The sequence below is a fragment of the Daphnia magna genome, linkage group LG5 (assembly GCF_020631705.1).
Source record: "Daphnia magna isolate NIES linkage group LG5, ASM2063170v1.1, whole genome shotgun sequence".
Taxonomy (NCBI): domain Eukaryota; kingdom Metazoa; phylum Arthropoda; class Branchiopoda; order Diplostraca; family Daphniidae; genus Daphnia; species Daphnia magna.
Window position 1 is genome coordinate 5,904,761 of NC_059186.1, and position 12,533 is coordinate 5,917,293.

Below are 12,533 nucleotides of genomic sequence, written 5' to 3' on the forward strand. Positions count from 1 at the left end.
CGTGAAAACTCATAATATCACAGTTAATTTACATTGAATACAAGTATATTTGATTCTGTTACCATGTAGAAGTATAAACCCATAATATCGCTGTGTATTCCCATTGAATACAAGTATATTTGATCCTGTTTACATATAGAAGTGTAAACTCACAATATCACAGTGTATTCCCATTGAATACAAGTATATTTGATTTTGTTTACATATAGAAGTGTAAACTCATAATATAACAGTGTATTCACATTGAATACAAGTATATTTGATCCTGTTTACGTACAGAAGTAAAAACTAATGGTATCACAGTGTATTCTCATTGAATACAAGTATATTTGATTCTGTGTACATGTAGTAGTATAAACTCAAAATATCAGAGCGTATTCACATTGAATACAAGTATATTTGATTTTGTTTAAATGTAGAAGTGTAAATTCATAATATAACAGTGTATTCACATTGAATACAAGTATATTTGATCCTGTTTTCATATAAAAGTAAAAACTCATGGTATCACAGTATATTCACATTGAATACAAGTATATTTGATTCTGGTTACATGTAGAAGTGTAAACTCATAATATCACAGTGTATTCACTTTGAATACAAGTATATCTGATCCTATTCACATATAGAAGTAAAAACTCATGGTATCACAGTGTATTCACATTGAATACAAGTATATTTGATTTTGTTTACATGTAGAAGTGTAAACTCATAATATCACATTGTATTCCCATTGAATACAAGTATATTTGATTCTGTTTACATGTAGAATTCAAACTCATAATATCACAGGGTATTCACATTGAATACAAGTATATTTGATTCTGTTAACATGTAGAGGTATAAACCCATAATATCACATTGTATTCCCATTGAATACAAGTATATTTGATGCTTTTTACATGTAGAAGTGTAAATTCATAATATCACAATGTATTCCCATTGAATACAAGTATATTTAAATTTCTTTACATGTAGAAGTGTAAATTCATAATATCACAGTGTATTCACATTGAATACAAGTATATTTGATCCCGTTTACATATAGAAGTAAAAACTCAAGGTATCACAGTGTATTCACATTGAATACAAGTATATTTGGTCCTGTTTACATATAGAAAGAAAAACTCACGGTATCACAGTGTATTCACATTGAATACAAGTATCTTTGATTCTGTTTACATGTATAAGTGTAAACTCATAATATCACAGTGTATTCACATTGAATACAAGTATATATGATCCTGTTGACATAAAGAAGTGTAAACTCATAATGTCACAGTGTTTTCAAATTGAATGAAAGTATATTTGATCCTGTTCACAAATAGTAGTATAAACTCATAATGTAAATTTCCTTCTTATTGAATACATGTATATTTGATTCTGTTTACAATTAGAAGTTTCAACTCATAATATCACAGTGTATTTACATTGAATACATTTATATTTGATCCTGTTTACATATAGAAGTAAAAACTCACGGTATCACAGTGTATTCACATTGAATACAAGTATCTTTGATTCTGTTCACATATAGAAGTGTTAACTCATAATATCACAGTGTATTTACATTGAATACATTTATATTTGTTCCTGTTTACATATAGAAAGAAAAACTCGTGGTATCACAGTGTATTCTCATTGAATACAAGTATGTTTGATCCTGTTCACATATAGAAGTAAAATCTCATGATATCACGGTGTATTCACATTGAATTCAAGTATATTTATTCTGTTTACATGTAGAAGTATAAACCCATAATGTCGCAGTGTATTCCCATTGAATAAAAGTTTATTTGATCCTGTTTACAGATAGAAGTGTAAACTCATAATATCACAGTGTATTCCCATTGAATACAAGTATATTTGATTTTGTTTACATGTAGAAGTGTAAATTCATAATATAACAGTGTATTCACATCGAATACAAGTATATTTGATCCTGTTTACATATAGAAGTAAAAATTCGTGGTATCACAGTGTATTCAAATTGAATACAAGTATATTTAATTCTGTTTACATGTAGAACTGTAAACTCATAATATCACAATGTGTTCACTTTGATTAAAAGTTTATTTGATCCTGAACACGAATAGAAGTAAAAACTCATGGTATCACAGTGTATTCACATTGAATACAAGTATATTTGATCCTGTTCACATAGAGAAAAATAAACTCATAATATCAAAAAGTATTTCCATTGAATACAAGTATATTTGATTCTGTTTATATGTAGAAGTATTAACTCATAATATCACAAAATCTTTACATTGAATACAAGTATATTTTATCCTGTTAACATATAGAAGTAAAAACTCATGGTATCACAGTGTATTGACAATGAATACAAGTATATTTGATTCTGTTTACATATTGAAGTGTAAACTCATAATATCACAGTTTATTCACATTAAATACAAGTATATTTGATCCTGTTCACATATAGATGTAAAAACTCATGGCATCACAGTGTATTCACATTCAGTATAAGTATATTTGATTCTGTTTACATGTAGAAGTTAAAACTCATAATATCACAGTGTGTTCACATTAAATAAAACTTTATTTGATCCTGTTCCCAAATAGAAGTAAAAACTCATTTTATAACAGTGTATTGACATTGAATACAAGTATATTTGATTCTGTATACAAGTTGAAGTATAAACTCATAATTTCACAGTTTATTCACATTAAATACAAGTATATTTGATCCTGTTCACATATAGAAGTAGAAACTCATGGTATCTTAGTGTGTTCACATTTAATACAAGTATATTTGATTCTGTTTGCATGTAGAAGTTTAAACTCATAATATCACAATGTATTCGCATTGAATACAAGTATATTTGATCCTGTTTACATATAAAAGTTTAAACTCATAATATCACAGTGTATTCAAATTGAATACAAATATATTTGAACCTGTTTACAAATAGAGGTGTAAACTCATATTATCACAGTGTATTCACATTAAATAAAATTATATTTTATCCTGTTCACATATAGAAGTAAAAACTCATAGTATCAGAGTGTATTCCCATTGAATACAAGTATATTTGATTTTGTTTACATGTAGAAGTGTAAATTCATAATATCACAGTGTATTCACATTAAATACAAGCATATTTTATTCTGTTGACATGTAGAAGTGTAAATTCATAATATCACAGTGTATTCTCATTGAATACAAGTATATTTGATCCCTTTCGCACATAGAAGTAAAAACTCATGGTATCACAGTGTATTCACATTAAATACAAGTATATTTGATTCTGTTGACATATAGAAGTGTAAACTCATAATATCACAGTGTATTCACATTGAATACAAGTATATTTGATCCTGTTTACATATAGAAGTAAAAACTCATGTTAGCACAGTGAATTGACATTGAATACAAGTATATTTGATTCTGTTAACATGTAGAAGTTTAAACTCATAATATCAAAGGGTTTTCACATTTAATACAAGTATATTTTATCCTGTGTTCATATAGAAGTAAAAAGTCATGGTATCACAGTGTATTCACATTGAATACAAGTATATTTGATTCTGTTTACATATAGAAGTAAAAACTCATGGTATCACAGTTTATTCACATTGAATACAATTTTATTTGATCCTGTTAACATATAGAAGTAAAAATTCATGGTGTCATAGTGTATTCACATTGAATACAAGTATATTTGATCCTGTTTACGTATAGAAGTAAAAACTCATGGTAGCACAGTGTATTCACATTGAATACAATTATATTTGATTCTCTTTACATGTAGAAGTAAAAACTCATGGTATCAAAGTGTATTTACATTGAATACAAGTATATTTGATTCTGTTTACATGTCGAAGTTAAAACTCATAATATCACAGTGTATTCTCATTGAATACAAGTATATTTGATCCTGTTCACATATTGTAAAGGGGTTGAGGTAAGATATGAAGGCTGAGAGCTAGTTGTAAAAACAGACTGTCCATTATGCTACGTTTTCTGAGAGGAATTAAGGCAATATTTAATATTCGTTAGAACGTGTTGCGCAATACAATCAGCTGCTTTAGAATCATCCTCATAATCCATTCCGGATTCCATAAAACGGCTCAATTCTTTTACGTATATTTTAATGGACATGTCTTGGTTTGTTTCTTCTGACGGTTTGTTTTGCATGATTTTGTTTGACTGGTCAACGATCGACGCTGGAGTTAAGGAGACTTTCCAACTTTGTAGTCCTTGATACGGTAAATAGTTACACGGAGTGGACGCTAACTGTGATTGAGGAATTTGAGTATTCATACTTGACTGTGAATGATTAACCGCTGGACAAGTGATTGTTGTGGTACTAGGGGTCGATTTAGGACAATCTAAAGGAATCTGATCACCTTGCGTGTAGATTTCTGCTCTTAAAATTTTGATGGGTACGCTGTTTTTAGAAGTTTCCTCCTCAGTTTCGAGTGTTACTAAGGATTGGGGCACTAAGTCTGATTCTGACCTACTTTGTTGATCTCCCGAGTGCACTGATTCATACTCTGAATCAGTACTTTCGTAGTATGACCTTAGACCACAGTGCTTAAAGAGTTCAATTGGTGTCAAAATTGTGGGCTCGGTTAAAGAGTAATGCTCTTAAGGCTGTTTCTACTTCTTTGTTTGTTAACGTTATTTTTTTTTCACTTCGAAGTAAATACTGCAATTCAAAAATAAAATCGTCAACAGGAATTTCCGTTATTTTCGTATTTCCGTATTGCTGATAAAATCATGCCCGATCTTGGTTCTCTTCATTTTTTAGTTCTAGGTTTTGGAAATCTGTAGAGATATCTTCTGTTTTTCTACCCTATCTGTTATTTTTTCATGGTCCGTAATTGCCCGAGCCTGTTCTAGAAGTTGATTATATGATAGCAATTCTCTTGTCCCCTCGCCTATCAGGGGTTCGACTATGATGGTTTCGTCTTGTGACGATACTTGTATATTAAGTACTTCGTTCCACTGATCATCATTTCTCAATTCTTTAATTTCATTGAAATCAAAAAAGATCAATATCGGATTGATGTGGGCTATCACTATCTAGTTCGACACCTAGATTTTCGTTATTTCTCAAAATTGACGTCAACCCGCCTCCTGATCTTAAAGGAGAGAACCTTTCACGTACTGATCGAAAAGATCTTTGTATTAGTGGCCTTTTTCTTACAGATCTTCTTTCTAAAGTGGTTTCTAAACCGCTATCCTCATTTTCCCTCATCTTTTATAACGAACTAATTTCTAACAACGCATGTTCTGTTATAAATCTGAAAAGTTATCAAAATTTCAACCAAATAGGAAGCCAACAAACGAAAAGAAGGCAATAAGTAACACTTATTACCATAAAAATTTAAAACAAACAATAAAACAAAAAACACGCTATTCAGCTTAACACGAAAGACGAGTTTGACTCCGCTGCCACCAAATGTAGGCTATTAATATTTTAACTTACTTGTTCATTGTCGTTTCTTCGAAAGTATATTTGCAGTAGCACAAAAAATTGGGGAACAACTCTTTAGGAACTGAATTGTGAAAGTTGTTTCTTTCTATTTTCTATAGAAAAAAAAATTTTATACAGGGTTCGTGAAGGTCGAACTACAAGAAAATCAAGTTGAAACATTTGAAGGGCAAATCAGTCTGTAAGACGTCTAAGGAAGAAATTACATATCAAAGAGAGGCGTATCAAAAATTAATGTTACGTAAGAATAAAGGGTAGAAAAATATAAGGAAAATAATAAAGAATAAATAGTTTTGGTTCTCTACAATATAGAAGTAAAAATTCATGGTATCACAGTGTATTCACATTGAATACAAGTATATTTGATTCTGGTAACATGTACAAGTACAAACTAATAATATAACAGTGTATTCACATTGAATACAAGTATATTTGATCCTGATTACATCTAGAAGTAAAGACTCATAGTATCACAGTGTATTCACATTGAATACAAGTATATTTGATTCTGTTTAAATGTAGAAAAGTAAATTCATAATATCACAGTGTATTCTCATTGAATACAAGTATATTTGATCCTGTTCGCATATACAAGTAAAAACTAATGGTATCACAGTGTATTCACATTGAATACAAGTATATTTAATTCTGTTGACATATAGAAGTGTAAACTCATAATATCACAATGTATTCACATTGAATACAAGTATAATTGATCCTGTTCACATATAGAAGTATAAACTCATAATATCAAAGTGCATTCACATTGAATACAAGTATATTTGATTCTGTTTAAATGTAGAAGTAAAAACTCATGGTAGCACAGTATATTCACATTGAATACAAGTATATTTGTTTCTGTTTACATGTAGAAGTATAAACTCATAGTATCACAAAGTATTCACATTGAATACAAGTATATTTGATCCTGTTCACATATAAAAACTCATGGTATAACAGTGTTTTCACATTAGATACAAGTATATTTGATTGTTGTTACATGTAGAAGTGTAAACTCATAATATCACAGTGTATTCCCTTTGAATACAAGTATATTTGATTCTGTTTACATGTAGAAGTAAAAACTCATGGTAGCACAGTATATTCACATTGAATACAAGTATGTTTGTTTCTGTTTACATGTAGAAGTATAAACTCATAATATCACAAAGTATTCACAGTGAATACAAGTATATTTGATCCTGTTCACGTATAGAAGTATAAACTCATGATATCAAATTGCATTCACATTGAATACAAGTATATTTGATTCTGTTTAAATGTAGAAGTAAAAACTCATGGTAGCAGAGTATATTCAAATTGAGTACAAGTATATTTGTTTCTGTTTACATGTAGAAGCATAAACTCATTATATCACAAAGTATTGACATTGAATACAAGTATATTTGATCCTGTTCACATATAGAAGTAAAAACTCGTGGTATAACAGTGTTTTCACATTAGATACAAGTATATTTGATTTTTGTTACATGTAGAAGTGTAAACTCATAATATCACAGTGTATTCCCATTGAATACAAGTATATTTAATTTTGTTTACATGTAGAAGTGTAAATTCATAATATTGTCGCACGAGTTGTATTGGGACAAGAACAAACGAATACAACAAGTGATGACTTAAATTCTAAACAATTATTCACTTTTAACTAATAACATTAAGGGATGACCATACCAAACTCGGAGAGCGTCTGAAGACTCCAGGGAACTACTCCTACGGAGCCTAGCTCCGGGAGCTCACCCGATGGAGACTCATCTAACGCAGAATCAGGGCAGCGTTTTATACCGTCGCGCGAATTACTCCCCTTCCGGACTGCATATCTGCGTATCTTTCTTGGAGCGGACTTCTCCCGATAATTTCTTCACCACGATCGCAGCTTTGTCCAAGGAGCGGATGACTCATCTCTGCGAAGAGATAACCAATATCCCTTTTCACCCGCGACAGGTCCCCCTTCTTCAAGACAGGCGACCCGACTGTACTAATCTTCTGCGATCCAAAAAGGTTGATGAGACTAAAAATCAGCTTGCGTCCTCTTGGCAAATAAGGGACTTTTACTCCTTCGTTTTTCTTCTTTCCGGTTGCGCTTACTTGTTTAAATGTTTCTTGTATTTCCCGGATAGTCTTAAGGATTTTCCCTTTTTTTTTTTTTTTTTTTTTTAAATTTTAACCGAATGCCTTCGGCCACGGAAGAGGCGCTGCAATCGCATATCTTCCGGCCGTTTGAGATTTACCATCCACTCGTTCGGGAGCCTTGCACACTTGAACCAGCTCCTGGCGGCGTCATCAAAATACTTTTCAAAATTATTATTTTTTCCAATATCACCCCATCTGTTGTGGGTAGAATATTCTTCAAAGCGCTCCATCAATTGGTGCGCAACTTCTTCCGAACTTTTTCGGAATATCAGTGAGCTAATAAATTTTCTGACACCTTCCATAGCTTGTCTTTGCGGCTGCTCAATATGCCTTGATGGTACTACAAATTGTTGTCCCACGGCCGGAACAACTGGACTCGTCGCCGCTCTCAAATCGATCTCGGTTTCTGGATCCGAGTCTAAGCCTCTTGCAGTCTCGACTGATTCACCCCGACTGTCAGCTTCTTCGGTCAAATGGTCCGGAACGCTTGACAGTTCTCGAAGCGGATGTAATCGTCGGCTGGGGTCTCTTGGGCAACTAGGTAGCCGTGGGTTGGTCCTCTTCGGCATCGGCTAACAATGACTGCAGCACGACTTCGTTTACCCTCAGGCAACGAGCTGCGTCTTCAACAATTGCCACAAAGCAGCACAAATTTGTTACTCACGGGTAACGGACTGTATCTCCACCAATTGTCACACGAGTTGTATTGGGACAAGAACAAACGAATACAATAAGTGATGACTTAAATTCTAAACAATTATTCACTTTTAACTAATAACAATAAGGGATGACCATACCAAACTCGGAGAGCGTCTGAAGACTCCAGGGAACTACTCCTACGGAGCCTAGCTCCGGGAGCTCACCCGATGGAGACTCATCTAACGCAGAATCAGGGCAGCGTTTTATACCGTCGCGCGAATTACTCCCCTTCCGGACTGCATATCTGCGTATCTTTCTTGGAGCGGACTTCTCCCGATAATTTCTTCACCACGATCGCAGCTTTGTCCAAGGAGCGGATGACTCATCTCTGCGAAGAGATAACCAATATCCCTTTTCACCCGCGACAATATCAAAGTGCATTCACATAGAATACAAGTATATTTGATTCTGTTTACATGTAGAAGTAAAAACTCATGGAAGCACAGTATATTCACATTGAATACAAGTTTATTTAATCCTGTTTACATATAGAAGTAAAAACTCTTGGTATTACAGTGGATTCACATTGAACACAAGTATATTTGATTCTGTTTACATGTAGAAGTGTAAACTCATAATATCACAGTGTATTCACATTGAATACAAGTATATTTGATTCTGTTTACATGTAGAAGTATAAACTCATAATATAAAAGAATATTCACATTGAATACAAGTATATTTGATTCGGTTTACATGTAGAAGTGTACACTCATAATATCACAGTGTATTCACATTGAATACAAGTATATTTGATCCTGTTCACATGTAGAAGTATAAACTCATAATATTACAGTGTATTCACATTAAATACAATTTTATTTGATCCTGTTTACATATAGAAGTAAAAATTCATGGTATCACAGTGTATTCTCATTGAATACAAGTATATTTGATCCTTTTCACATATAGAAGTAAAAACTCATGGTATCACAGTGTATTCACATTGAATACAAGTATATTTGATTCTTTTAACATTTAGAAATATAAACCCATAATATCACAGTGTATCCCCCTTCAATACAAGTATATTTGATCCTGTTTACATATAGAAGTGTAAACTCATAATATCACAGTGTATTCTCATTGAATACAAGTATATTTGATTTTTTTTACACGTAGAAGTGTAAACTCATAATATCATAGTGTATTCACATTGAATACAAGTATATTTGATTCTGTTTACATGTAGAAGTGTAAACTCATAATATCACTGTGTATTCACATTGAATACAAGTATATTTGATCCTGTTTACACATAGAAGTGTAAACTCATAATATCACAGTGTATTCCCATTAGGGTGTACCGAAAAAAATGTTTATTTTTTTATTTCATCGGCATTTGGAATTTGGATTAAAAAAGGAAAGAAAAATCATTTTCCAAAGTCTTAGATTTTTAAAATGATATTATCTTTCCGCGCGCGCTATTATAATTTTCTAATTTTAAAAAAATTTACTTTTTTAGTTTATATTTGGGTTCGAAACACGATTTAGAGTAAATAAATTCTAACGGCGCTTTGCCAGTTAATACTCAAACATAAGACGCATATTTTTTCCAAATTTGAGCCCATTGCGATTTTTTTTGTTTACGCACAATCAGTCTAAAGGAAAAATGACAAGTTTTTTTTAAAAGGACCGTTTGTATTTCTTTACAACCCATTACAACTTTTGCATGGTTTCTTTGGTCACATTAGAGATACTGAAACGAGAACGGTGTTGTTCTACTAACTGAGCAAGGGACTCTCTTTCTTTTCTATCATAACAGCTGTCTCGATAGTCACCAATTAGCTTAAGCCCCCTCTCTGCGCAATCGTTAACTGTTATAAGAGAGTCAACAAATTCTTTGGCCACGCGAAAGTCTTCAAAGAGGATCCATAAATTACTCGACACCAGCATCCACTGTTGGCGATTGTGCAGTTGTAACAAATGAAACATAAGCCATGACCTACCACAATGTAAATTTGATGTAAAAATCGAATTTTTAAAATTATCAATTAGTGTTGAATAGAAGGAGTCAAGACCTCTCTCCTAGAAGATCTGAGAGTATGGGTTGGTCATCTTGACGCCAGTTAATTGTTGGTGTCTTTGGTTTTCCTACTACGAATTCAGGTGGTCTAGGAATTGATATGAGAGTATGAGCCAATTTGTTTTTCTCTTCCTCTGCAAGTCTTGGATCAAACAGTGCAAAAGGCACAAGTTCTTGCGTCAAGTAATCTAAATGCAAGTTGATCGAGTGAATTGCTTTGTTTGCTAAAAGATAAAGAAAAACAAGTTGATTATAAAGTTTGGAATGAACAGAAATTAAGAGGTACCAGCTTCTTTATCTACTAACGCATATTGGTGCATTGCGCAAAGGAATCGTAAGTCATTTGCGGGCGCTGATGAGGTTAAGGAAGTCTCAAGAAAATATTTTCCGTAAAAAACCGCAATGTAGATTGCCATACGTTTTACTTCCTTGACTTCTTTGGGGCGAAGGTGAAACAAGTTTTGAAGTAGATATATTTTCAAGTAGTAAATTGCCTTGGACATGAGACGAGCGTTATGATCGGCTCCAGGCCGACGTATGGTGAAATGATGAGATAGAGTAGCTCCAAGGAAGACGGCCATGAGCTCACACAACTCTATGTAGTCTTCTCTAGGAAACACATTGTTTTTCAAGCAGTTTTCAACCCACTCTTTAACTTCATTCGCTTGAGACGTCATGAATGGACCCAGTTCATCGTATTCTAAAACCTCAAATTCTTCGGTAATAAGCTGTTGGAAACTATTATAGTCTTCTTTAAATCTTGAAAAAAGCTTGTACATTGGTCCGGTTGTTGAGCCTCCAATTTTCTTCTGAGATCGTTTTATGTGGCACTCTGCAATGTGCCTACGACATGGGAAATTAAGAAAAGGACGTCCAAGTTCCTTTTCTAACAGTACAGTTGCACCATTATTTACGCCTGAATTACTTGCAGTTGTATCGTAAACGGCAGCAATAACGTTGTCTTTAAGTTTCCATTCAGTCAAAGCTTGGATACACGCATCCTTTTGTGCCACTCCAGTGGAAGCTGAATGCTGAAATACTGCATATAGACAAAATTTTTGGAGGTGGACTGTAAACAATGGCAACCCGATCCTCTTTTACTCCTCCTTTCATCGCAAAGATTTTGGAAACATAGTGAATAGTACCATATCGAGGAGGTTTATAATTTTCCCTCACAGCCCTTGCAATTCTTTCGATTTCTCTCGATCTTTTGCGTTCCACACTTCCGACAGACAGCGTCACATTAGAAAGGGGTGTTTTGGTTTTTCCAGTTACTGTGTTCACGAAAGAAGCAAGCATGACAGTGTGTTGTCGAGTAGACAGGCCAATCCTGAGAGCAGTACTTGAAGTCGGAGTGATTAAATCCCTTGGTAACAATACTTCACTCTCATTTTCAAAGGCAGTTTCATGTTCAAATGAAGAGTCTGCATCCTCTAGGTTGTCGCTTTGCTGTTCTTCAATTGACGAGTCCATTTCACTTTCAACTGCTTCTGTCTGAGCAATTCGATTTAGTTCTTTACTTTTCCTTTGTTCAATTAATTCTTCTCGTTCCTGTCTTTCTCTTTCTTTTCCAGCTAAAATTTTGTCAACTCCATCCATACAGCCTTCCTGTGGTACCTTGCGTTGCCCAAGTAGAAAATCCCAATCAACTTTCCACTCTGGGTTTCGAGTGACTGACCGGCTGTTAGCAGATAGTTCCAACAAACTGTAGGCATTAGAGTGAGAGATGTCAAAAAGACATTTTAGTGTATCGAAAAACTTTTGAATCTGCTGTTGGGATTTTAGAGAATTCAATCTATTATTTGGAATTTTCTTCAAAGTCTCATATGTTTTAACGAGTTTTACCAACTGATCTAAGCAAGCCTTCTCAGGCTTAGTCGGAATGCGAGATCTTTTCCAAACACGGGAGATAATTTCATCATAGATGATCTTAGCGAGGACTCGAATAGTAGAAGTAGCTGGACCACAACTATTGTCCCTTAGAAACAGATAATGTTTTAAAATGAGTTCATTAGTTGGTAGTTTAGAGCCGAGAATTTCACAAATTGTTGTTCCAACAAGCCAATGATGACAATGAGAGCGAAGAACACGTTGCATTTTCACTAGCAATTTCTCCAAGAAACTAATATGAAAAACACAGACAGTTATTGCGTCTTGCGATCAAACACATAAGTGACAGCTAGGTGTCTGAC

The 12,533-nt window shown here is 33.4% G+C and overlaps 1 protein-coding gene across 1 annotated transcript; it reads right to left on the reverse strand.

The window, feature by feature from the left end:
- Positions 1 to 9,974: 9,974 nt before the first annotated feature.
- LOC116927540 lies at positions 9,975 to 12,438 on the reverse strand. Its single transcript, XM_045174503.1, is given in 6 exon segments — positions 9,975 to 10,260; positions 10,337 to 10,565; positions 10,628 to 10,712; positions 10,962 to 11,321; positions 11,324 to 11,365; positions 11,473 to 12,438. Coding segments are annotated over 6 exon segments (1,968 nt in total).
- Between the last annotated feature and the right edge of the window lie 95 nt (positions 12,439 to 12,533).